This window comes from Empidonax traillii, unplaced genomic scaffold, assembly GCF_003031625.1.
Source record: "Empidonax traillii isolate 1590-97213 ecotype Southwest subspecies unplaced genomic scaffold, ASM303162v1 scaffold543:size1229247, whole genome shotgun sequence".
Classification (NCBI taxonomy): Eukaryota; Metazoa; Chordata; class Aves; order Passeriformes; family Tyrannidae; genus Empidonax; species Empidonax traillii.
Window position 1 is genome coordinate 855,769 of NW_020955736.1, and position 27,751 is coordinate 883,519.

The window sequence follows — 27,751 nt, forward strand, 5'->3', positions numbered from 1 at the left end:
TTGTTGGCCTTGAAAAACACACTGTTTTACAGCATATTTCCCTGGTTGCTTAAAGTTTGATGGCAGCAGTCGGCTCTGTGCCACTCTGGATTTAATGGGACCTTGGGGATTATTCCCAGGGGTTGGAGTTCAGGAACCCTGCAGCAGGAGCCTGTCTGCCTGGTGCCAACAGAAGGTGTCACTCACCAGGTGGTCTGGGTTACATTCTCAAAATGGCAGGTTTAAATATTTCCTTCTGTGCCTTGCTGAAGCAATGTTGGGAATTTGGTTTTTTAAGTGGTGTTTTTTTCTTGCTGCCACCACCACTATCCCCTCCTCTCTTCCCTTTATTTTGCAATTGAGTTGGTTTTTTGGGTTTTTTTATTCTTAAGTTTCTGTCCAGGTTCTGCAGTGCTTTTGTAGTTTATGACGGCAGTTTTATTTGCTTCTCCAAATTTCTCTGTGGTGCTTTGGTTTCATGCATTCCTTTACAAGGGCTTTTAATTTTTAATTTGTATTTGTCCAGATATAAGGGTCTTGAATAAATTAGTATAAAAGATACCAAGCAGATAATTATTTTCTTGCCCAATCCTGCCACTAAACTAGTATATTTAGATAGTAGCTCTCACTTTTCTTAGTACTCTGTGTACTGCTTGATCTGTTATAAAGCTCTTAGTTAAATAGGTACTTATTTTCTAAAAGTAGGAGCTCACCCTTACCATGAAAAGCACCATCTTTGCAATAATGACTTCTGCATTTTCAGAGCCTAGGCACAAATAGCTTCTGTGGTGGATAGGAAGGAAGATAAACCTAAATAACCTTATTTGTGATATAGATGATGATGAGTGAAAATTGGTGCTTGGTGTGCAGCAAGGCCCACCATGCCAGGAACTGCCCAAGCTCCTGTGAGATACGCAGTCTGCTGAGACCTCTGCAGAACTGGGTGACTGTGGTAATAAGAACATGGAGATGGAGCTTCTTTCAGGAGCTATGTATGGATATTTTTATTTTATTCCTAGTTTGGAGATAGATTGAATGAGCTGTCTTTAGACTCTTCGGGATGGAGGACACCAGGAGTGTTGGGAGGGTTGGTGAATGAATTGCATCATGAATTGCACCATGAATTGCAGAGCAGTCCCAAGACATCACTCCAGCTCTACTGTACTCCTCAGGTGACCAGTCTGGCAGTGCTGGCAGTTAAATCCTTCACGGCATGGATTTCCAGGGCTCCCACTTTCTTTGTTTCTCCCCATTTCCCTTTACCCTGACAGGCCAGGCTCTATTGTCACATTTTTATTTTCAATAGCTCCAATGGCAGGTGACTAAAATGACTCTTTGGCAACTTCTTCCAAGTTCTGCATTGGTGATTCTCCCAAAGGTGGAGGTCTGGCACAAACAGGGAAAGGTCTGTGCTCTTCATCTCACCTGCACGTCCATCTTCCCTGGCAAAGCCTGGCAGGGGCTTGCTCAGCAGAGACATCCCCACAGAGGAGCTTCTCTCTGACTCAGCACCCTCTGCCCCAGGGCAACTGCAGCCCTCCAGAACTCCTTGTGCTGTAATGACTTTGTGTCACTCTGCAGTGCAGGCTGACGCCTGGGGACAGTAAATCTCACCGCTCATGTTCCCCCTCAGCGCAGCCTCATGCCGCGATCTTACAACAACTTATCCTTCACTGCCTCCCCTCCTGTCTGATCCCCTGCTGAAAGCCTCTGGGAAGGAGATTTTCAGTGGAGCCTCCCGTTCTCCTGGAAGGGCACTGAGCTTGCTGTCTACCTGCTCTTCTTTGCCTTTCTGAAAGCTCTTCTTCAAGTGTCTTAATTGTTTCTGCTTTTGTTAATTCTTTCCCCACCAGGCTGGAGAGCAGTGACAGGGAAGGAACCGGGATTTTTTTTGCAATGCAATTTTAAAAGCTGCTCCCTGGCTGATGTTTAGTTGTGCACATTGTGCTATATGAACAGTGCTCATTTAAGTGCACTGTGGCATTACAAAAGAGCACCCAAGCCTTGTTACAAAGAGAGAATAGCAGTGCTTTAAGGGTTACTGATCCTCTGCATAGTAGAAAGAGGCAGTTCAGAGAGTGAAGGAGTTAAGCCAGGATTTGGTAAATAACTGTATTCCCCCAGTGCATTTGAGTAGTGCCCCAGCTCCTATGGTAACGTTTATGGAGCTGTTCTAGTGCTGGTGCTAGTGCAGTTGTGTAAAACTGGTCTGTCCAAAAGAAGCAGCCTGTGATGTGAGGTCAGAACTAGTAGGTAATTTCCTGTACCAGTGAACACAGAGCTCTGGTTGTAGGAGTCCTCCTGATTGCTGTCACTGAGTGGAAAGCCTGCAGCTGACTGACACATCTGGGAAAGCTGAATCTACTCTTTTTTTTTCCATTTATTTCTCTTCCTGACTGATGGACAAGATTGTAGGGTTTATCCTAGCAGTTTATCCCCTTGATAAGCTTATTACAACTCCAGCAAACTCATGCGAAAAATATATTGCATAATGGAGGCTTTACTGTCTGAAACCAGCGTAGTCTGAGCCGCCCAAACAAGGAAAGATTTCTGCCAGGCCCCACACAGTCTTCACCTGAACACATCCCCCTGCTCTCTGCATGGCCTTGAGCAGGTTGTTTCACCTTTTTACCCCCATTTCTTACACTATAAGCTGGAGGGAAGTGATGCCTCCCATGTGGGCTGTTGGAAGGATCCAGTGGATAACGAGCCATATTGTCCCCAGGCACTGACACTGCCGAAGCTGTGCAGAGCTGCAGTCGTGCCCAGCATCTGTGGAGGATGGGAAAGGTGTGAAGTTGCTGGATGTACAGCAATTTGCTGCCTGTCCAAAGCACAAACATACCAAAGCTCGTTGGAAACTTTCCCACCTTCTGCTCCAAGTCCAAAGTTGTATAAAAAACACAGCAAATAGTTATTAATCATAGAAAGTCTGGGGAAAAAAAGACTCCCCATTGCATGTAGCTTCTCTCTCACCCTGAGGAGGGACAAAAAATGAGGAGAGGGTAAACATTTCAACAAGGTGCCCAGACTAGTGCTAGGAGAGAGGCAGGTACAAGATGCTCAGCTGAATGGCAGTCACCTTTTGTTGCACTCTGCAAGGATATAATCATGTGCCCTTTTTCCAAACCCTTTAAAATCGTGGTGTCCAGCAGCAAAACGAAATGTCTCCAGCATAAAGGCATTAACAAGCTTTCTATGAACTCGTGTCCTCGGAGGCAGATTTATCTAAAAGGCATCTTCATGGTGCCTGAGAATCAGAGATGCATAGACAAATATGAGGTAATTTAGAGAAGAGCAACACAAATGATTAAAAGACTGAAGGAACTGATGTGAGAAAAGAAAAAAAAAAAAAAGGATTAAAAGATGTGAATATGCATGACTTGGCCTAATGACAGCTAAAGAGGGATAAACGTCTACAAGTGTTTGAAGCCCCAAGGAGAGGAACTGCCTGGAAGGATGCAAGGGTTGTAACAACAGTAAGAACCACTGGGATGAATTTGAGACTTGGCAAATTAGTCTAAGAATGAGCAAACACAAAGCCCACCTGTAAGCCCTGTATCTGTCAGTGAGGGTAAGGAAAAGTGATGGAGAGAAGGAGAAGAGGATTTATGTCAAAAATGCTACAAATGCCCATGAGCTATATTTTGGCAGTGACAGAGAGTGGCAGTTTGAAGGCAAGATGCTACAGAGGAAAAAGGGTTGGTAACTGTGAAAGAGCAGATGGAAGATTCCCTATTTCTCAGGCACATTCTAAAGACCCTCCAAAGTTATGTGGAAGAGCAGCTTGCTTCAAGAAAATGGAGAATCTGCCAGGTAACTGACAACTCCAGCTCTACTCTCCTCTACGAGGAGGTAATGAGGGAAGCTGATACCCAATACCAACATGTACAAATTATTTAGTTCATCATAATAAGAAATTAATTGATCAATCAATGGACTTAAGGGCATTAAGTTTCAGGAAAGAATGTTGGAATAAATATGAAAAAGGATGCTTCCAAGGGAGCCTAAGTGAATTAGGCACTAACACTCTCTAACAGCTCAATTAGGCTTCTTTGAAAAGCCCACACTACTCTGGCGCTTTGAAATCCATTTGTGGGAAGAGCAGACAAATTCAGAAAGATGCCATAATGAAAGTACAAGAAGCTTCAATTTCCCTGAAAGTGAAAAACGCAAGGGATGAGCAGTAACCCCTGTGATTTCCCAGGGATGGGCGGCTCAAAGAGCTCCTATTTAAATGAAGCTTTTGCAGAGACACTCAGCTCCTGTACAGGCTTACAGAGGGAAAAGAAAAGGCAGCAGCAGGAATGGAATCAGTGCAGGAACATGCCCTTAGCTATGTATTGGAGGAAAAAGCTGCATTAAATAAAAAAGAGGATGCAGGTGAGATTAGCAGTTCCTGAAATTCCCTTCTGACTAAACTTTTAAGTTTTTTTTTTTAAAGGAATACACTTGACAGGAGATCTACCAAATAATTTCTCTGAAGTTTTAATTGGTTTGAGGACCTCTCTTGTCTTCCAGTCTGCTCCATCTCTTCATTTGTGGCTTTTCCAACACATTTTCCTGTTTTTTACAAAATCTTTCTCTGCTGTTGCTGAAGCAACAGCCTCACAAAGACTCACATCTGCAAGCAGCTCCTCACACATGCTCCCTCGCCTTTGCCTGTTGCTGCATTTGGCCCCAGTGCTCAGGACTGACCTCCAGAAACACAGCCATTTTACATCATAGGCAAGAAGCATTTTGGAGAGTTACTGCACATGGATTTTGTGCCAGTGTGTTGTGGGGATGGAGGTTTCGGGAGTTTACTTGGTTCTGTGAAGCACATGAGAAGCTTCAGCCATTTTGTTGTTGGCAGAGTGTTTTTGGGATGCATCTGTGTGCTAACGTGTTTGAGTAGGTGACTGACCATAAACAAACACCACTCACCTCTGAGTACCCTTTGGGGGAGCTTTGAGGGGTTATTTCATAGAGTTTAGTCAGCAAGCTAGAGAATGCATGGCAAGAGGGAGGATTTTTTAATCCTGAGTATCAGACAAATTCCGAGTATGATGGATCAATGATTTATCTCCCTGTGTATTTAAAAACCCCTCATCATATTACTGCTGGAAATACCGACCCGTGTGCTGCTTTGCAAACCGTTCGGAGAAGGGGACGGGCGCTGAGGACATTACAGTGTTTAGTCAGCTGTTCTGCCATAAACATGTCACGTTGAAACCTGATTTCAGGAAGACAGTGGGGCTGCTCTTTCCTTCTTGCTAGGCGTGAGATTTATGCACGTGGCATCCTGCCCACCGAGCCACCAGCTGAACCCAGTGAATGCGAACCAGGTTTTCTGCCACATGTTTATCTCATGATATTATGAGGCTGTCGGCTGACAGGCTACCAAGCCTTTGGGTTTAATCTGGAGGCAGCATTGCAATTCCAAGAAGTCAGTGCGGGTGATTAGTAAATACTCCAAGCGTACCAGAATGCTTAGTTGGGCTCGGATATGACCTTGGGTGTAGGAACGTGCAGTAGGTTACTGGAAACACGATGTGTCTTTGTAACACCCAGGGGTCAGATGTATCAAAGTAAGTACCCCCATTACTAAGTAGCAGGGCAGTGTCAGGAAAATCTAGCCATAGAAGGCATGTTTGTGAGAATAACAGAGCAGTGCACCAGCAGCTTTGGTTTCCCCAAACCTCAGTTGATTAGAGCATGATGCTAACAATGCCAAGCTCACGGGTTTGATCCCTGTACAGACCATTCATTTAAAAGTTGGACTTGATCATCCTTGCAGGTATCTTCCAATATTCTGTTCCCTGTTGGGCTTACACTTGGAAACTTGGAGCCAGCAATATTTTGAATATCAGGTTAGGTAACCTGTAGGGGAAACCTGGGCTGGGCTGGAGATGGTTGTAGGGAGGGACCACTGGTGTCACCACTCCAGTGTGTCGGCGTGCGTGGCCACCACGTCACAGCTCCCTGTGCGGTTCATTTCCTGGCTGCAGGGCAGGCTTCAAAGACTCGCATCTACCATTTGGGGAGTGGTTTTTAATTAATGTGTCCTGCACTCACTTGAAAGAGTTTCATGCAGTGGGAACTGGTTCTGCTTCAAATCTGTCCCTGGTGGCTTCCTCCATCTAAGGAGGTTCTTGCTTCAGCCCTGATGCTGGGATGGTGCATGAAGTGGGGCAAGTCTGAACCCAGGGTTTATATAAGATGACATAAATCCCCTTCAGGGCTCTCAGATGAATCAAGTATGTTCCTACTTCATAATGTTTGTAAAACCTCTTGCAATTATGCAATAAAGAGCAGTTTATTGGAGCAAAACCCTGTCATAATATGGATAATCTATCTTCTGTATTTGTATTTCTAGCTGAAGCCTGTTTCTTTGGAAGCAGATAGTGCAAAAGGGTCCTTTGTAAGGAGAACAGTAAACTAGAGAGACAGATGAGTTATAAGGGAAACATTATTTTAACCTCATTGGGCATTACTTCAAAAATGTTAAAAATCTTGAGAGCTTTCCAGTAGAGAATTTAAGTAGACGGAAATATGACTCTGCAGCAGTAAACATACTTCCTGTAAAAACTGTTTGGATATTGTTGTGGCCCATGTCTATGCAGCAACACAATAAGAGTCATTCTGGAGAATACTTGTGAGGATTTTACTGGATTAGAGTATATAATACTCTAAAAGAATAAAAGATTATTTTTAATGTGATAGTGAAGTGAGTTTTGTAACTGAGACTGTGAAGATATCAGAACAAAGCCCACTTGCAAGCAAGCATTCATAATACTGATATAATCAGTAGGAGAAGAAATGCCATAAAAAGTTTAGCAAAGTAAATGTCTTCCCTCAAGCTGCCAGCCAGGAACAAAAAAAAACCATTAGAGTGTTTTGTAATCTCATTTGCCAAAGCACCGGTCTGCCTACTAAAGTGGGAGTAATTTATGTATTATTAGGGAAAGGTTTGAAAGGGTCAACTTAGAGGTATAGCTAATCATGTTGATCATATATTCCTCTGAGTCAGTGCTGACCCAGTGGTAACACTTAGGCTTTCTAATAGCACGTTCATGACCTTCTGAGCACAGAACCCAGGACAAATGGACACAAAAATTCCCGTCAGAGGTGGGAATTAATCACCCCCCAATTTGGAGTGGCTGCTGTTTGTAGATATTTCAGTGTGGCGTGGTCTGAGGCATGTCCTGAGGAACACACTCTCTGTCTCAGGAGCTGATGGCCCAGAAGGGGGCATTGATATTCTCTGCTTCCCCTGGTGTGTGATGCATCCTTTCAGGTCAGATTGTTCTGGGGACTGTGTTAAGTGTGCTGACGAAATCTCTATTATTTATAACAGTTTACATATGCCTGGATGACAAGTAAATACTTGCTTGTATGAATCCATTTAGATGTCTGAATCTAGAGCTGAATCTCTCCCCCCAAAATTGCGTAAAGATAAGATCTCCTAGGTTTTTTCCCTCCTTGTTTTTTATGAAACAAGCTTGTGATTGCAGGCTGGTGAAAGATCCTGCTTTCTGTTCAGCCACTGCAATCAGTATCAGTGAAACATGTGCCTTGAAGCAGGCCAGATATTATCTCTTAGAAGTCCCTGCCCTCGGTGACTGTTCACAAAGACTTTGCTTACATGGTAGTAGTGCCCTGACTCCTGCAGAATCACCCCAGACATGCCCGTGGTATCCAGCAGCGTCACCACTCAACGGGGGCTTTATGGACCAGAGCAGCTCCCTTCACCCAACAGGAGCTGTGCTGAGGTTCACATCACCTGAAAAAATAGTCCTGACAGCATTCAAACACTTTCCTGGCATTTGAAACAATAAGTTCATTAGATTTTTGCATAATGGTGCCCATTCTCAAGGAGCTGAGCGATGGTGTCCCATGTTTCTGAGCTGATAAGTCCTAACTGTAGTCCAGAAGGGGCATTAATATTCTCTACTTCATGCTGGCATGTGATGCAGACTGTAGGGCAGTTGTGAGTGGTTTCCAACAAAGACCTGAGAAGTATTACTACTTGTCCAGGCAGCACCTGCAGCCGAGCAGGGAGAAGAAAACATTCTGGGGGTTACAGGCACAAACCACAACTCCAGGGACCCAAGTTTCCTGTCTGCTGAATTTGGCAATTTGCCCTGTGCAGGTATTCTGCTGCTTTAATAATAACTGGTAACGTCAGTAGGTGCAGTAGATATTTCATAGCTGCATAAGGAACAACGGAAGGACAAGAGAGAATGGAGAGCAAATAACAGATGGTAAGGAGGTTGAAATGCTTTATGGTGCTTATTCCAGTCTTAAATGAAAAGGATAATAGTAACAGGATATTTAGTACAATCATAGCTAACGGAGCTAGGAAGCCTTCGTGAGGGAGAATCTGAAAGAAAAAGGCTGCTGATTGCCTAAATCACTTGAATATTCTTAAATCAGTGAGACTAAATGAAATTCACCCTTGACTATAGTGCTTAAAAGAGCTGTGCAAGAAGACAGTACTTTATAAAAGCGTCTCTTGTCTTCTGGAGACGCTGCGGTGGTTCGTACTCCTCAGATCCCTTGGTGAAAAACACTGCAATTCTATGTACCCTCAATGCTCTCAGCACCAAGCTCGAGTCATGACTGCGTGTGGTCGTGCACACACACACACACAGCGCCAGCTTTTTGTAGCTGTTTGAGCAAAGGGAAGAATAAGAGTGAAAAGTGACATCGGTTTTGATATGTGACATCAACTTTCAAGCTGATGAAAGGGAGCAACATGTTCTAATTATTATTCCCCTTCAAAATAAGCCACGAGCTCAGACAAAAGAGGGAAAGGAGGGGGGGAATCCAGGAGAGAAACAGAATCACATTTTCTCACTTATCTAATTAAAGCAAGGTGGGTGAGCAAGAGGGAGAGCTCGCTGTGCTCAGGCAGTAGTGATGCCCCATTTATTCAGGGAAGAGTGGGAAAGGGAGGTGCGCCCATGGAAGTTGTCCCATCTCTCCCAGAGGGAAGAGCTGTTTTCCCAGCGCTAATTCACACTCCGCTTTGGGACATGGTGGTGCCTGTTGTACCCCATGTCCTAATTCATTGGCACAGTCGTTGGTGCTGGTGTTTTGTACTGATTTGTGTTGTGTCTGCTTCCAGTGCAGACCAACCTCAGAAGTGTCAGGGGCAGCTCCAGCATGTCCCACCACACCAGGGGAAGGTGCTGGCTCTTCTGTACACTCCATCTATTTTCCAACTCTATTTAAACTGCCCTTTAGTGACTCATACTACTTCCTGAGCAGCTTGTAGTGGGAATTAACCTCTCCTGTGGAGTTGCCTTGCTCATCCCTGGTTGTACCCTCTCTCCGCATTATTCCTCTGTCCCAGTGCCACGTTTCATCTTGGCTTCAATGTAAGGTTAAACGCCCCCAACCTTCTTAAAAAAAGAAATTCTTGAAGTCAGAGCTTTGCCACCCACTGCCATATGTCCACTGCTCCCTCTCCTACATGGTACCATTTAATGACATTAAGATATCTGCAGCCAAGTGCCTGACATTTGTGACTCCGGAGAAGGAGCAGCCGTTGTACCTCCTCAGAAATGGATTTCAGCAAGGAAAAAGAGAGGAGTGTCTTCTTTTACAGTTCAAGGTTGATGAAATGATCTCAAGCCCTACTTGGCCCTGTGCCACACTGGAGCGAGGAGTCATGAACTTCCTACTCACGGGCGTATTTTTTTTCCCACCGAGGAGCGCTGTCATTTTGCTCCTCCTTTTGCATCACCAAACAGCTTTTTTATCCCAAACAATAGCAGGGTGACCAGGCATCAACTCCTCAGGCTGTACCTAAAATTACCAGCCCCAGTGTTGAGGAGAGGTGATAAACAGGGGTCTGAGAGTCAGCCTGAGACCTCAGTCATCTTCCTGGTGCCACAGCCCCACAGGTCGCTGCATCTTTGCTTTGACTGAGCTTGGACCAGGCTGATATGGCTCTCCAGCAGGAGAGCAGTGTGAATTGGGAGTAGACATCCTTTATTTTCCTTCTAAATTAAGCCTACTTCAGTTTGGGTGGGGAAAGGGGAAGCCCTGGGAGCGGTCACAAGTATCGCTGCATCCTCTGCCTGCTGGCCAGCCCATTATCTGGTTCAGGCCATATCACTGCCTTTCCCATCTCACTGTGCCCCTGCTCCATTCCCATCCCTGCTCCTGCTCCTGCTGTCATTTGGCTCTCACATGCTGCAGGGACAGGCATACTGCTGAAAAAGAAAGTGAGAGCCAAGCAGCTTCTGGAAGACCAGAGGCATCTGCAGGCCAACAGATGCTGCTGGCGCCCAGTGTTTCTTGGGACCAGTCTCATGGATCTCAGGAATACATATTCGCATCCTGGCCTCAATCCCAGTTGGGATCTTTGGATGCTGCCACTGTATGAATATTTATTACAACAGATGATTATCTTTTCTTGCTGCACACCCTTAGTTTGCATCCCGTTTGTGTGCCTTGCTTCTCCGTGTTTTCCCATCGCTCTGCTTTTTGCTGTGTTGTCGTGCTGGGTTGTGATATACCCAAATATATAAAAAGGAATAATCTGGGGATGGACGCCTGGTTTTTCGATTGAAATTTTCTGTCTTGGGGTTTTGCCCTCCTTTAAGCAGTGTTTGGTGACAGACAGCTTCATTTGCTCAGATGTCCTTTACCCTCTGAGGTTTAATGTATTTGTTTAGAAGATGAAACTTACTGTCAGTATTTCTATAGCACCCTCTGGAGTCAGACTTCCCCAAAAGCTAGAGCTACATGATTTGCTTCACCAACAAATAAAAGATTTTTAGCAAAATGGTTGATATTATTCAATTGTTGAAATCACCCTGTTTACTGACTTTTGTCTCACATTTATAGTGCCAGAAAAGACTTGTTTTGAGGCTTTATTACAGTGCAACAACCACACTCACATTTCAAAGTTAATTTAGATAACTGGAATGCTTCCTCCATGCTGCCAGTGCACAAGGTGTTATATTCAGCCTGAGTTCAGAATGAGCTTTTATTTCCAAAAATCCCTCTGTACAGTGCTGTATAACAGGAGTTGCCACCTTTTGAAGATTATTTTCAGTCTCTGGGACCAAACCCAGCCTGGGCTGGGAAGCACCGAGGGCTGTGTTGTCTCTGTCTCACCTGATCATTAGGCAGGGCTTGTGTGCAGCATCTATGGCAAGTGTCTTTCCAGACTGGATGACAGAGGATGGTTTGCAGGGAAGGAGGTGGAAATGCCAAGTGGCTGAACTCTGACATGAAGGCTGCAGTGTGTTATTTTTTTTTCCCCCCTCACAGTACGCCGCAGAGCTGCTGGCAGTGGTGCGCCTCCCCTTCATCCATCCCAGCTATCTGCTGAACGTTGTTGACAATGAGGAGTTGATAAAGTCCTCGGAGGCTTGCCGGGATCTGGTGAACGAAGCCAAGCGCTATCACATGCTGCCGCATGCCCGGCAAGAGATGCAGACGCCGAGGACCCGGCCCAGGCTCTCTGCAGGTAAAGCAAATCTTCCTTCAACAGCATCAGCTCCCTTGTCCAGTGTTTCCTGAACACAGCCAGGACATGTCCTTGGAGGGGGGACAGACCTTGGCTCCTTCTCTTGTCTCATTCTCAGAACTTGGTGATATTTGAAGCTCAGTTTTCCATTTCTACTTTCCTCAGGCATTTAGAAAACCTCTCCCACTGGGTGGACATGGGTGTTTAGATGTATGCTCCTGAAACAGGATTTAAGAGGACCCTAATTTTAGGAATTATTGTCTTTGCCAGTCCAGCCCGTATTATGGTGATGAGAGAAATAACCTAAATATTTGTTTAACAGAAAATGCAAATACCGTGTAGGAAAACTGCATCCAAGAAGGAGTCAGATGAAAACAGGTGAATTGTTTTAACATGCTGCCTGTACTTCTGCCTCCCATAAGTACAATCACAAAGCCAGACAAAACTTTCTGTCACTGCCACTAATGCTAATGTGGCACGGAGATGGCATATCAAACCACGGCATTTGCAGCTTCGGGAGACTGCCTCATCAAGGCACCTTTCACAAGGACGAAGAGTAGAGGACTTTCAATAACAATCTACCCTAAAAAGTCTTTCATTGAAGAAGCCTAATGGTGTGATGTTTGAAGGGATTTTTGAAAAGTGCTTATTTTATGTATATAAAATTGTAGGTGTAATGTGATCCATTTCCAGAAGCTTGTTGATGAGGGAAAAGTGATTCTCTCAGGGTAAGAGAGGGTGATTATAGTTTTTTAGGTCAGAGTCTAATTATATAGAATCATGTTATTTTGCATATCAACGGCATTCATGGAGGCACAAAGGATCTCTAAACACCCTTTGTGGACTCGCTGCAGCATGTCACATGCCCTCTCGAGGTCATTGATTATAATCAAGTTATGTCTTGCACAGGTGATTAGATTTTCTGGTATGGCGCAAAAAATAATGATCTCCTGTTACTGAGAAATATTTATTTAAAACTCTACAGCACTTCATCTTAATAACTTTTAAGAGAGTAACCTTGCTTGAATGACACAAATATATTTTTTGAAAATGCTAATGAGGAGTGACGATAATGCATTACTCTGCAGACACATTTCTCTCCGCTGCAGCTCCTCATCTCTCTTGCTGGCAATCTCGCTTCTGCCCCGCACCTGTGCACACTTGTCTCTGGGCTGGGCACTGGAACACATCACAGCAATTGCTCCAGCCACAAGACAGGCTCTTGAAATGACAATTCCTTCCAGCTTGTGGCCTCATGGTCCTGCTTCTGAGCCGACCTCTCCTGGCAACAAATTGCACAGGGGCTTATAATTTCTGCAGGAAGGTTTTTAGCGCTTCTGCTAAATGCTAAGTCCAAACCGTCTCCAACATTTAATTCTTGGATGGAGCCAGAAAACATCCCAGGATTAAACTGTGACCCATCTCAGTGGCAATGAGTCTAAAGAAGAGTCTGGAGTAACACAGATATGACTTGACTCTGGCTGTGAAGTGGGAATAAAACCTTTCAGATGTGGAGTGCAGAAGTTTTGCATTTGGCTTGCTGGACACCCTGCATGTTATGGGCTTGGGGGAGCTGTTCAAGCACAGATAAAGTTTATTTAATAACTGTATTAGGGGAGGCAGTATCTACATCACGTTTCCAAGCACCTGGTAGACTATGACCATAATCCATGGCTTGAGCACATCTTACCTGTGTCTGGAAAATCTGCTTACCCCAGGTAAAGCAAAAAAAACCTAAAAAACAGCCCACCAGAAAATTATATGTTAATAGAGCACATGCAGTGAAAATATCAGGATGAAGAAGCATAACCATAGCCTAAACCTTCTCCAGAAATTAGCTTTTTTTTTCTTCAGGTCAAAGTCCAAACATTTCCTGGATACTGGTCAAACTCCAAAGCCATCACAATCCCTGACAAAAGTCCCATTTTCTCCAGTGGAAGATGAATTTGCTACATGCAGGTCTCACTCAAAGACTGTTGAAGTGAATGGATATCTTTACATGGAACTGCCTATTTATTTCTTCCCCATCAAGTTTTGCCCAGATGGCATTCTTCCTCCCTACTTCTCCCAATAGTGTTCATGGTGTTGTTCGTCACCCACTGCTCCCCCTACACACATTCCTGTTTTTTCTCACCCTTCTTGGTTTGATTGCAGACTCTAAAACAGATTTATATATGATACATTGAAATTACACTGACTGATGAATATTTTTGATAGGTTCCTGCCTGTTTCAGAGATGCCATGTTTTTATAACACTATTTTCCTTACTTGAATCCTAGGTGTAGCTGAGGTAATAGTCTTAGTTGGGGGTCGCCAGATGATTGGCATGAATCAACGTGCTTTAACAGCAGTAACTTGCTTAAATCCTCAAAACAACAAGTGGTACCCACTGGCCAGCCTACCCTTCTATGATCGAGAGTTTTTCAGCGTAGTCAGCGCTGGGGACAACATCTATCTCTCAGGTAAGCAGATTTCATAGAAACACAAAATCACAGAAGGGCTTGGGTTGGAAGAGACCTTTAAAGGTCATCTAGTTCCAACTCCCCTACCATGGGCAGAGACATCTTCCAATATATCAGGTTGCTGGAAGTCCCATCCAGCCTGGCCTTGGACACTTCCTGGGATGGGTTAACCTCAGCTTCTCTGGGCAGTTTGTGCCAGTGTCTCACCACCCTCACTGAAAGAAATTTCTTCCTTATATCCAATCTAAATCTGCCCTCTTTCAGTTTAAAACTCTTACTGCTGGTCCTGTCACTACAGGTCTTGGTAAAAAGCCTCTTTCCATCTTTCATATAAGCCCCCTTTTAAGTATTGAAAGGCTGAAATACTTCTCCAGGCTAAAGAACCCCAACTCTCTCAGTCTGTGTATAGCAGAGGTGCTCCAGCCCTCTGACCACTTTCATGCCCCATCTCAGGACTCTCTCCAACAGGTCCATGTCTTTCTTGTGCTGTGGACCCTGGAGCTGAACACTATTCAAGGTGGGGTCTCACAAGAGCAGAGCAGAGGGGGAGAATCCCCTCCTTTGACCTGCTGGCCACACTGCTTTTGATGCAGCCCAGGATAGAGTTGACTTTTTGGGCTGCAAGTGCCCACTGCCAGGTCATTTCCAAGTTTTGTTTCCACCAGTATCCCCCATTTCTCCCCTACAAGGCTTCTCTCAGTCCATTCATCCCCCAGATTTACTGGGCTGTGAGAAAAGTTACAGCACAGACATGATGGAATTTTACCCAGTTGCTCCTAAGTTAAGGGGGGGAGAAAGAGAAGTGCGAAGGAGGTTGGGAGAGAGGGATTTCCCTGCTCTCTGTGTCTCTGTGGCTTTAATGTTCTCTCAAAGCAGTCAACAACAATATTTTGCAGTTGCAATGTGAAGAAAATAGGTCTGACAACCATCAAGCATGCAAAGAGCTTTCACTGCCATAGAAACACAATTTATAATACTGGCTGTAGTTGAATCTAAATGGTGGGTTATGGAATTTGAGACAGACAGACTGAACTGCTGAATATGTGACCTACACTTAAAGTATTTGCTTACAGGAGCGTTCATGTTTTTGTACTTGTTGAAATCTCTCCTTTGACAGTAGTCACTAGCCCTGTAATCTTCTTAGTTTTGGTGAAACTGAGACCACACTCCTTAAAAGGCTTTAATTCCCAAAGTAGCTGTCGACACCGCGCCTGGAGCATCACAGTGTCTGGTTTTTTGCAGTCTGTTGGTACCTCTGTTTGGCTGGAGGGAGAAAAGCAATTCCCACCAGACAATGCAAGGATGCTCTGATGGCAGCTGAGTGGAGGTTGGATGATAAAAAGAGGAGGCTGGGCAGGGAGGTGCTGATGTGTGTTATCCGAGGATGTAGTTGGGAGCGCAGATGCACCTGGCATCTGCACCAGTAAGGGGTTACAGCTGTTGCCTTTCCCTGGCTGAGTTTCCTCAGTGCATTTTCTGCAGTAAATTGCTGCCTGTGGTGTTAAATTCCATTAATACTGCATAGGGACCCTAAGAATTGATTGGAAATTATTTCTTGATGTTTTTTTCCCCATGCTTGTTTGCCCATGCTTGAGAGCAGCTGGAGCGAAAGTTTTCTGTGGAGGCTTTTGTGAGATGTTGACTTTTAGTTATTCTTTAGTTATTTAGTACTTCCCAATATGTACAGCCACTTCAGGCTGTGCCATTCCTCCTAACAAAAGCTTGGAGTCCTAATTTCAAAGCTTATTTCAGCTCTTTCCCTTGAATCTGGATGAGTGACCGAATTGTATTCAGTGGCTGCAATAAAGAGAGCTGAAAGTCCCACATGGCTGGAAACGTAGCTGGGTGTCCAGCTGATGATTTGCTTTGCTCAGACTTAGAAGACACAGGAAAAAGGGCAGGGGAACCAACAGAAGTGGGAATGGACTGCTGCAGGCTCCAAGTACTGGACCCTGCACTGCATAGCATAGGTTTGGAGAGCAAAATACCAAGAAGGAAGCCTGGTTTTCTCATTAAACCGTGGAACTGAGTCTAATTCATTTTCCTGGCCCGACCACTCACTCCTAGTGTGGTCTCAAATCATTTCACCTCTTTGGGCTTCAAAAAGGGATAGTAAGACACCCACTAGGTGGCTGCCTTGGAAGCTTCAGTCAGAACTTGAAAAATGACCAGTATAAATGTTTCACAAGTGCATCTTGAACTGTTTTTCAGGAGTAGTACAACTGGTTCTTTCTTTTATCAGCAAATGAAAATAAACAAGAAATTTGTCCCTGAAAATTAGAAATTAAGCCTACAGTGCAAGCACTGACTTTATTGTGCCCATATATGTGCTGCTTCAATCCATCACTGTATTAAGCATTTTAGATTTCAGGCTGGCCTGTGTCTCGCAAGCCAAGATAGACTCAGCCTCCTGACACCTTCTTGCAAGTGTTGCAGTAATTTAATAGACTGGAAGTTATTTATGAACACTGAGAAGGGTCTATCCCCTTATGTACATGTCCCTCGTAGTCTGACATCTTGATTTCTTCATGTCATCTAATTAAAAAAAAAACAAAAAAAAAAAAAAACAAAAAAAAACCCAGCCTTTGGGGCGCATGAATAAATGACACAGATATGCATCATCGGAACAGATGCTCGGCATTGAGGGTGATTTATTTTAATTAGTCAAATGTCATTTGAAGAGTTTTTTTACTTTGTAACGGGCTTTGATTGCTGTGTGCAAAGCTGCTGCCGTTCCAGGATCTCACGTAGTTCTCCCCTTCTCTCTCTCTCCCTCCTGCGCCCGTGGTGCCAGGCGGCATGGAGTCAGGGGTCACGCTCGCTGATGTCTGGTGTTACATGTCCCTGCTCGACAACTGGAACCTCGTGTCCCGCATGACAGTCCCAAGGTGTCGACATAACAGTCTGGTGTACGATGGGAAAATTTATACCATTGGAGGGGTCGGTGTGGCAGGCAACGTTGACCATGTGGAAAGGTAAAATAAAAAATCAAAAAACCCAAAAAAAAAAAAAAAAATAAAAGCTGTTTGCTGGAGCTTTTTCTTCATGCTATGCTAAAGGACCATTTCCTTTTTAAAGGACACATCAAATGGACTCTGTGTGTTAAAATAAGCTTTTGTAACAGCTAAGAAAGGTGGAAACTGGGCAGGATTAGATTTCTTTTAAAAGCTTCAGTGGGAAGCATTGTTTCAAAACCAAAGACAAAAAGTTGCCAGCTTGTCGGTTCACTCAGGGGAGTGAAGAGAGGAATTAAGCTTCTTTGGACATTTTTCCAGGTTATACAGTGAACTAATAAGCTTCCTTTGAATTTAGGACTGGTGAAAGTCTTTACAGACCACAATAATACAGGTTTTTTTCTTTTAAACCCAAAAAAGCAACAGCAAAGTAAGTTTCTTGTATGTCTTTTTCTGGTGAGGCACCTCAGCCTTGAGCTGGCAGGAAGATCTTCCCTTTGGTGGTCTTGGCCTGGGGCCTTAATCTGCCAAGTTTGGAGTAAAATAACCAATAAATCGAAACAGTTTTTAATTCCTGGCTGAATGGAGATGGGAGAGAATGGAAACGTCTCTTTTCAAGAAGACTCCAGATATAAAAAAATTTCTTTTTTCACATGGAGCTTAAAAAAAAAGAGGAAGGAGGAAAAGCACAATGAAAACATTTCACAGAGTAGAATTCCAAAACCAACTTATTTCATCTCAACCATAACATTCAGTAGAGCCACATATTTTATACATATATCCATGTTTTCATTAAAAGGTCGAATTCACTTTGCAATGCAGGATATAAGAATATTCCATTCCAAAATGGTTGATACAGTCCTAGCCCTACCCAAACACTTACTGCATTGTATCATATTTTTATGAAATCTTTTCCCTTAGTGAAAGTGGCAACCAAAAATAAGGAGGGTTTCTTTCTGTCAGTTTTAACTGCTGAATTTGAATATTTCTTCAGCAGTATTTTGAAGCAGGCATTTCCTAGTAAAACTTGCCTTAGCAGGCAAAACAAATATGGACAGGTCATTAAGAAAGATTGGGGGAAAGAAAAAAACAGCACATTTTTCAAAAGGCTAGGATTAAAGATGCTTTAAATATGCAACATATACATTCCATTTATTCAGCACGTTTATTTTTTCTTTTAAGTAGATACTGTAAGTACTGAATATCAAAACCTGTATTAAAAGTTTATTAATGTTTCAAAGTGAAAAACACAGGAAGTTAGGAAATGCCAAAAATAAGCTTCCTTCAGCAGATCTACTTTTTAGTACTTTAACTGTGTGATGACTTTTTTTTCCATAAAGATTTTCTGCCTAGTTCAGTGCATGGGACAGACCAGCTGTCTGTACTCAGGGTGCTAAGTGATTACCTCTGACATACAGCCCTAGCTTTGTGTTCCTCTGTCTTCACAAATTTGGCCCTATTTTTCCCAGGAGATGAGTCTGTGACAAAGTAGCCCCTGGAAAGGACATGTGCTGTGGGACAAGGTCTGCAGGTGGCCTTCCCTCCCAGCCGTGCATGGGCTGAAGAACTGATGTTGGTGATGATGCTCTCAGCAAATCAGGGAAATGCAGGCAGCAAAGAATGAATGATAAATCATAGCAGTGAATGCAAAATGTGAACACTGCTTCTATCCTTAACTCTGAGCTTAAGGTGGGCACTGCCCACGGGATTTGCTTTGGAGCAAGTCTCATCCATTTCTGCAGATTTTTTTCTGATGACTGAAGGTATTTGTCCTGCAATTGAAATAAGTAAATTTTTAACTAGCAGAAATTTTCTTGTGAATATGTGAAGAAGAGAGCCCAGGAAAGAAATGCAGTGTTTCATCCCATCTTTTGATAAAGATGAGCATCAAAATAATGCTGTTGAGGATAGGTGCCTTCATAGATATCATTGATTAAATTATCTCTTTTCATTTTTTCCCAAGGCCTTATTTCTGTCTCTGCTCTGATTCTCATGGTCTCTCTCTATCAAAGGATCCAAAATGTTGGTCAGTTGAGGGAATCCCAAATCAAGCAAAGTGTCCCCCCCCACACACCTCCTTCCTTCTCATCTCAGTCACCCAAGCCCTTGCTACAGATGACACTGCAGCCTGCAAAGTCACGCTCAGGCCCTCAGTCCCCTGCTTGGCTCAGTGAGACCAGCTGTGCTGCTTTTCCATTGTAACAAGCCCACCAAGAGACCTGTATGTGGGAAAGGAGCAGATTTCCTCCCTATCATTTCGGTGCACGCTGTCTCAGCCACAATAAGGATGTCTTGTCTTGGGGATTTGCTAAACCCGTGGCTATAATTAATCTGCTATTGTCTATAGAGTGACTTGTGAGACAGAGCCATGGAAAAAGTGCAACATGGCCTCCTTTGGGCTATGCTGGGAAATGAGAGAGGTTTTGGGATGCTTCCTTTTTTATTCTTTGTATTAAAAATGACTGTAGGGGGTGACAGAAGTGAAACATGGCATGGCTGAAGCTGTGTGTTTTGGGAAGGATGTTTCAGGGTCTGCTGTTAGAAATGCAGGTGAGGAAAAGCTGACCCTCCTAGCTGTGCAAAAGGCTGAGCAAAGTCAGGCCTTTTCACACAAAAGCATTTCCCATTTGGACAAGGCAGCATTCAGGAATTTTAATCACTGTGCCTATTTCTGCAAGCAGTGAGACTTTTTGAATTTGGGTTGCAACTTTGCAAAAAACACACTAAAATACAAACTGAAATCACTTTAATTGGTGAGTTGTCTGCTGTCTTATGTGCAGTGAATGCCCACTTCTTGACTCTGCTTTTCTCCCTGCCTCATCCTCAAGAGCTACAAGAAACCAACCTTCTCCTACCATATTTCTGTGTGGATTGCACATTCCTCTTCAAATAGTGTGTTGCTTTGGATGGGATACTGCAGAACCACTTCTCAGTAGGGGAAAAACCTCTCTGTCATTCCAGAGGGTCTTATAAAAGCACTATATTAAAATAATAAGGTGACTTGATCATACACTCCATGTGAGGTGGTGCCAAAAATGACATTTACCTCTAAAGTAACATTGTTCCCCTCAGTGTGGAATTGCAGAGTCACATCCTCTTGGGTTTTGGTTAGTTTTTCACCCCATAGGAGGCATGTGAGATTATAGCCCTGTTATCCACCCAGAAGGAGGTACAGGGGCTTATCCAGACCTGACACACAATGCAGTCCCGGGCTGTGAAGGGCAAAGCACCGAACAACCTCCCTCTCTGGACCACCTGCCACCTCCTCTGATGCACATGCAGCTTATCTTTCCCAACCACATTTTGCTCTCTGCTTGCTCAGTGAGCCCAAGCGTGACCATGCCCAGCTTTGGCCAGGTTTTGACGTGTATTTGCTGGCATGGTGAAGGGCACGTCTCTGGTCCAAAGTGACCTCCCCTGGTCTCACCAGTTAGCAGCCCCAGAACATGAAGTCTACAGGGTGTCTTACCACAGTGGGTCTTTGAAGACAGAGGAAATAATGTTTTCTCCCATTTTCCTTGTTGTTCTGTACCTGGAATTCATGTAATATTTGATCCTAAATGGTTAAAATTTCACAAAGATATTTTTACAACATTTTGGTTTTTAAAACCAAAGACCACCAGACTCCTAATGATTTATGGCATCAGCTCCTGTGCTCCTCTCTCCATGCTTTTGGTTGTGTCGTTGACGCTGAAGGGTGCAGCCTTATCCAGAAAATCTGCTGCCACTTAAAACAGTGGATGTTTTCATCAAGTTCAACAGGGCTGAGATCCTGTACCCTTTATCTGCCATTTGTCTGTAAGGAGGCAGCAAAAATTCTGTCTCGATGGATAATATTATGGGACTATCAGTCAGAAACAGATGAATAGGAGTCATTCGTTACTCATCTTAAAACAATATACATGTGCCAGAGGGGCTGAGTTATAGGTCCATTTTTGTGGCTGTACATGGGTGTATGTTCAGGGAAAGTTATGTTTTTGGAATGAGTGTTTAGGGAAATAACAGCGCGGCTGCAGTTCTCCATCAGTCCCCTCTGGCAAGGTTCTGTGTGACAGGGAGCAAGTCATTAGGTGTTAGGCGAGAGGGTATTACACTTTCTGTCTTCTTTTGAGATATGGGTTGAGTTGGGACCTGGCGAAATGAAGTGGATCCACGAACTAGGTCTTTAGATAATGAATGGGCCCTGTAATGTATGCAATTTGAGAGCCGAGAGGACTGCGCACGCTGACAAGACAATGTATGTGACTGAAAGTGTGGAAATGTGGGTGCTTTGTGGTTATTATATGTTTGAAGGACGGAAGAAGATAAATCCCCTTGACCTGACATCACTTTTACAATAGGGTTGTCTAAAATTGGGAGATTACTTTTGTTGGCAGTGCATACTTAGAAGGCAGTCTGAAAAATTCAGTGTAAAGAACAAGCTTTATACACTTTAGAAAGCTGCTTCATAACCTACTGTTTTACAGACACATTAATGTGGTAATTAGGGCTTCTCCCCCAGAAAAGATGGCAGGATCAATAGCCCTACTGAAATGCTTCCAGAGTGCATCCATGCACTCAGCATGGGCAACAGACAGGAGGAGCTGGAAGCCATTGCACAGTAGGAAAGCTGCTGCCATCATGGAGACATGGTGGGATGACTTGCACAACTGGAGGGCTGCAGTGGATGGCTCTAAACTCTTCAGAAGGAAGAGGCAACAAAGGAGAGACAGTGGGGTAGCCCTGTGTGTTATGGAGTGTTTTGACTGTCCCAGGTAACTGGAGGTTGGCAAATGTGACACCCATATATAAGAGGGGTCAGAAGGAGGATCCGGGGAGCTGCAGGCCTGTCAGCCTGACCTCAGTGCCAGGGAAGGAAAAGGAGCAGATCATCCTGAGTGCCATCACACTGCACATGCAGGACAACCAGAGGATCAGGCCCAGACAGCACAGCTTTAGGAAAGACAGGTCCTGCTTGACCAACCTGATCTCCTTCAGTGAGAAGGTGACTTAGCGGATTAGGGAAAAGCTGTGAATGTTGTTTACCTGGACCTTAGTGAAGCCTTTGACACCATTTCCCCCAGCATTCTCCTGGAGAAACTGACTGCTCATCCCTTGGATGGGTGTACTGTTGGGTGTCTAAAAACTGGCTGGGTGGCTGGGCACAGAGAGGGGTGGTGAATAGAGTCACATCCAGCTGGTCACTGGTGGGGCTCCCCAGGACTCAGTATTGGGGCCAGTCTTTATCAGTGATCCGATAAAGGGGGTCAAGTGCACCCTCTGTAAGTTTGCAGATGACACCAAGTTGGACAGGAGTGTTCATCTGCTCGAGAAGGTTCTGCAGAGGGATCTGGACAGGCTGGATCAGTGGGCCAAGGCCAGTAGTATAAGGTTCAACAAGGCAAAGTCCCAGGTCCTGCACTTAGGTCAGAACAACCCCCTTGAAGTGCTGCAGGCTTGGGGATGAGTGACTGGAAAGCTGCCTGGAGGAAAAGGACATCTTTAGTTTCTCAGTTCAGGTGAAGGAGAGTAGGAGCAAGAGAGTTCAATTCCATCACTGTAGAGCGTAAACAGAGAGCAGTGAAAGCAGGTGAAAAATGGAGTCTGTGGAACCCCAGGTCCCAATAGTGAAATTCATCCAGAAAAAAAAGGAAAATTATTTTAGCAATTTGAACCTTTCTCCAGTATTCCTGTAGATGAGGTCCTCAACCGCACCCAGCCCCATCATATGTAAAGGATATAGCACCTTCTTCTCAAAAACATATTAGGACAAACAGAAATATTTGTTCACCGAAAGGGTTGTCAAGCATTGGAACAGGCTGCCCACGGAAGTGGTGAAGTCACCATCCTTGGAGGTACTTAAAAGGCATGTAGATGTGCCACTGAGTGGTGGGCTTGGCAGTGCTGGGTTAATGGTTGAACTCACTGATTTTAAAGGTGTTTTCCAACCCAAACAATCCTATGATTCCGTAAGAAAATTAAATATATTGCCTTGTCAAAGGATAGTTTCTTAAGCCCCTCGGAATAGTCAGAAGAAAAGAAAAAAAGGCAAAAAAATAATAATCCAGTACTGTGATTTTAAACATGTGAATCGATCTGAAGAGCTGTTCAGGATGACACTGTCCAGCTTTACTTTGATTAGCAGCTTTCCTGCAAATGTAATTAAATAATGCTAAGGGTTTCTTACAGACTGACGAAAATGATCAGTCTGTAAGTGACTGACCATGATGTAAGGATTTTATAATGTGGATAAATGAAGATATGGCTATTTAACTTAGAAAGAGAGAAATTAAGAGACTGAAGAGAAAAAAAAATTACTGTTTTCAGGTACTGAAGAGATCAAAAGTCAAAAAGGCAGCAAGGAGAACAGCACAGCTTGAAACGAAGGGTTTTCTGCAGTTAATACTGAGGTGGTAGGGAAAGAGCAAGGAAAGAGGCATTGAAGGAAATGAAGGAAGGAAGGGGAAGATCAAGCCCACAGATGAAATCCTAAGAGTGAAGAGTTGTGGAAACCAGCAAGGTTATTTCTGCCTTTGCTCTCTCCGAGCCTGAGTTGTGTTTTCTGCTGGGTTCAGACCATTTGCCATATCATGGGTACGTAAGTAATACATATCCATGCATACATACACCTGTGTGTATAGATAATACATAAACGAGAAGGTGGTGACTGCACAAGGGTCAGCTGAGGTCACTGTGCTCAGTGCAGATGAAGTCCCAGGTGGGGACACACGTCCTGCACACGTGGAAAGCCTGGTCTCCAGAGCAGAGCAGGGTCATGGACTGCAGGGTCCTGTTGGGTGGCAGGGGCTGCACTGTGGGCAGAGGAAGGCGTGCAAGGGCATGTGTGCAAAACCACATGTGAGTCCGCGGTGTGCAAGGACAGCAAACCAGCAGTCAGTCATGTGAAAGGAGATGCCCTTGAAGTTCCCAGTTCGGCGTATTGGATGGGCTTGGTGGGCCCACAGCCAAGGACAAGCATGGACACAACAGGACTGGAGGGAGCATTGGAGGAGAGGGAAGAAAAACCTTTGCTTGGCTTGAAGCCAGCTCACATTATGTCTCCATCTACAGCTTCAAACAGGGGATTCAGATGCAAAGCTTGACTAATGGAAAGAGATCAAAGTGATTATTCTTTAAATCAGTTCCCTCCCCGCTGGCCCCTGAGTAGGGCCGTGTGACAGGCAGCTGAGGAGCCCCAGGAGCAGCAGTGGCCATGGTGTGATGGCAGTGCCAGAGATGACACAACAGATGGAAAAGCCCTAGGGCAGAGAGGTAAAGCAGGTGTCAGTATTTTCTGTCCTGGAAGGTTACAAAGGCTCACCTTCATTCATTTTTAAACCAATTTAGTTAATCTGGTGCAAATCCTTGTGTGAACACATTAAGAGCTGACTCGAGATAGACCAAAATGATGGCAACCTGCCTTGCAGAGACTTAAGGAGCTTAGACTACTTAGTTTATCCCACAGAAGGTGAAGAGTTGACTTTATTATTTTCTGCACGTCCACATGTGAAAGAGAAAGATTTGATAGCAGACAGCTTTATAATCCAACAGGGAAAAAAAAATCAAACTTACTTTCCAGTGGGTGGGAGCTGAAGCAAAACAGACTAGAAATCAGGTCTACAGTTTTGCAAGGAGAGAATGAAGTGGAGGAATAAATTCCCAGGGGATGGAGAGACTTGATGGACATCTATCAGGAAGACTTTGAGGCATCAGTTTCTCTTTTTCAGCCTCAGGGCTAAGGTAGGCACACACTTAAGAGAGTTGCTTTACTGAGCAGCCCACATAAAACCCACGTTAGATGCCTGTGTTAGGTGGACAAGGGCTTGCTGCCACCTCCTTTGTGGTTCAGTGATTTTTTAAACCAAAGGACCCTCAAGACGAGTGCTTTTTTAAGCTGCCCCACATGCACCCATATCCAGAAGATTTGCAGACTTTGGCTTTCAGGAGATGAAGTGAAACTGGTAATTTTTGGCTTCTCAGTGGCAGATGAAGGAAAGCAGGAGAAAGTAAGTTCAGTTCTATCATCACAGAGCCTAAATGGAGAGGAGTGGAAAACGGGGGTCTGCAGGACCTGAGGTCCCACAATAGGGAAATTCAGCCAGAAAAGATGATGTTGGGTTTTGTAATTTGAACCTTTTTCCAGTATTCCTGTGGATGTTGTCCTCAACCACACCCAGCTTCCAGCATATGTGAAGGATATAACCCCTTCTCCCTAAAGGATATTAAGACAGAAAGTTGTCAGGAACACACTTGTCTTGGGATCTGAGGTCTGACAGGTACTTTTGCCAGTGACAGGGGAGGCAGTTGGTTGCTCACCACCCCATCTCAGACCACTTTGACAGGCCTCAAATCTTCCTGGTGCTAAGTCAGAGTGGCTGGTGTGAGACAAAACATGTCAGGTGACAGGTAGAATTTACATCTTAGAGGAGAAACAACAGAAGGACCATTAGGTCAGTCCTGAGCTCTGTTATTCTTCCCTTTTTCTAACTGATTATAACCAATTTCTTAACCCACTTCTAATAAAACATCAAAAATTAAATTACCAAGTAATGCAATAGATGAGTTACCAAAGTGTATCCCAAAAGCAGCATAGAAACTGTTTCTGTTTCGTGAGATTTTTGCATATATGTTCAGGTGGATGTGAGTGCTGCTCTGAGTGCTGTGGGCATATGCAGGAGATGCAGCATATGGGGCCTTACCTGTAGGAGATGCTTTTGCAGTCAAAATGCATCTGCAGGCTCAGGTTTGGTACAAGAATCAGTCCAGGAAAGTTGTGTCACCTTCAATGCCCCCAGCACCGTGTTGTTTAATATTGTTATATTTCTCCCCTTTGATCACTTGTTGTAGATTAATTTAATTTCTCTGTAAGTAATTTAGAGCATCATACAAGGCAGTTCTCCATGTTTATTATAAGGGACTTCCGTAATTTTTTTTTTTTTTTTTTAGTTAAAGTGTGCCTCCCTCTTGCCTTTGCTTCAGTTTTATGAGTGTGTTAATTACTTTCAGTTATATTACTTGAAAATTCATTAGTGCATTATTATTAAGCACGTTATTTCTGCCATTTATATTGTTTCTCCCTTTTATTTTCCACAAGTTTGGGCAGTGAGAATTTGAGGGACGTGTTACAGAGGGCGAATTCCACTGTGGCTAAATAATTTTTTGCCAGTGGGTTCGGATTTGTTTCAGGTTTGCGTATTGTATATCACTGCTATTAAGAACAAAAGCCCTGAATGGATGATGAGGGCTTCTGTTCTGGCAGTCAACAATTCTGAGAAATCGCTAGGCAGGAAACTCCTATTTGACTGCATGTGTCATTACATGGGAATATAAAAACCTAAAAATTGCATTATTCTCCACTGTCTCCAAGACTCATTTTAGAGCAGCTATTTGGATCCCTGCCACGTTATCTTGTAAAAAAAGGGACGCCTGTACTTGTGATATTGTCTAAAATGAATCTTCATCCATGGATTGTTAACTGCACATCCCTTATGGTCAATGGCTTAATTAAATCAGATACTGATGACCTTAAAACTAATTTAGCACTTTCATGCGTGCTCTTTTCTGTTTGCTTCCTGTCAAATATGAATGCAATGGTGAAATCTTATTCCAGCCTTAACGTTTGCAGCATCCTGCAATGAAGCACAGTAGCTTAGTTTGCACAATGAAAATTAAATGGAAGCAACTTATTCTGGCACAAAATGTGCGTTGCTGGTCAGTTAACTAGAGTAAAAAGAGGCATCATGTTGCATTATGTTGTGGGTGAGATGTGTTCCACAAGCTGAACAACTGAAGTATATTAACAGTTGCCTGCCCATAGTTCCTATTGGATATTGCTGCACTGATTTGCAAGAATAGTCTCATTGTATACTAATTAAAAGAAATTAATCAGTGGAAGACATCTCAACAAAGATGTCCAGAGTTTCTGCACCTTGGACTATAATGAGATTTGAGAGGCATATACAGAAAACAGAACCAGCTTTCTCTGGGCTTCTATCAGTGTTTCAGAAGCTCAGAAAAAGCATCAATTAAACTGTTTACCAAGTGGCTGAATCTGTAGGGTGTTAAAAGATACATTTCTGCCTCTACTTTTCTTCTGCTTGTCAAGCTGCCTTTCTGCATCCCAGCCTGCTGTTTCATCTCTGCTCACTCCAGTTGCTCTCCTTCCCAGGTACGACACAATAACCAACCAGTGGGAGACCATCGCCCCTCTGCCCAAGGCCGTCCACTCGGCCGCCGCCACCGTCTGTGGTGGGAAGATCTACGTCTTCGGAGGGGTGAACGAGGCCGGGAGAGCTGCCGGGGTCCTGCAGTCCTACATCCCTCAGACGAACTCCTGGAGCTTTATAGAGTCTCCCATGATTGGTAAGGGATGCGTGGTGTCAGAGTAAAACTCTGTTCCAACAGGAGTCCCTGCACTGCACAGGTATTTCAGTGCCTTTGCAGAAAGCAAATGAGTTGGGGGGGTGGGGAGAGAGAAGTTTATAACATATTGGCAGAAATGGGATACTAGAAAGGCACCTGTTCTGGATCTTTACTGAAGGCAGTTGTCACTCATTAATACAGCCAGTTTCCAGCTAGAACTGAGGAGTTCAAAGCAGAGGAGAAAGGAAATCAGTTATTAGGTATGAACAATTAGTAATTTTAGGTCCAAAAAGTCTCTGAGTTCAGTGAAACTTCGTCCCAAGCATCATGTGTTGCTCCATGTGGTTTCACAACACTGCTCAAGTAATGGATTGTCACTCATGGATTTGTTGAAGTGCCACCTGTCCTGTAGGAAGCGATGGTCATTCTGAACTGGGACTTATCAGTGGTGTCAACAGGCATGAACACCTTTTGCTCAGAGGCTGAACTCTTCAAGACATAGTTTATTAAAACTGTGTTTATTAGTTTAGGATGCCCTTGAGCTC

At 44.0% G+C, this 27,751-nt stretch overlaps 1 protein-coding gene across 6 annotated transcripts in view; it reads left to right on the forward strand.

The window, feature by feature from the left end:
• Nucleotides 1-27,751, forward strand: part of KLHL29 (kelch like family member 29) — a 391,804-nt gene that overhangs the window by 343,047 nt on the left and 21,006 nt on the right. For all 6 annotated transcript variants that reach the window (XM_027897467.1, XM_027897468.1, XM_027897464.1 and 3 more), the window contains 4 exons: nt 11,251-11,449; nt 13,729-13,911; nt 16,706-16,886; nt 27,013-27,206. In XM_027897467.1, coding sequence (XP_027753268.1) covers nt 11,251-11,449; nt 13,729-13,911; nt 16,706-16,886; nt 27,013-27,206 — 757 coding nt within the window. The remainder of the gene's footprint in view (nt 1-11,250; nt 11,450-13,728; nt 13,912-16,705; nt 16,887-27,012; nt 27,207-27,751) is intronic.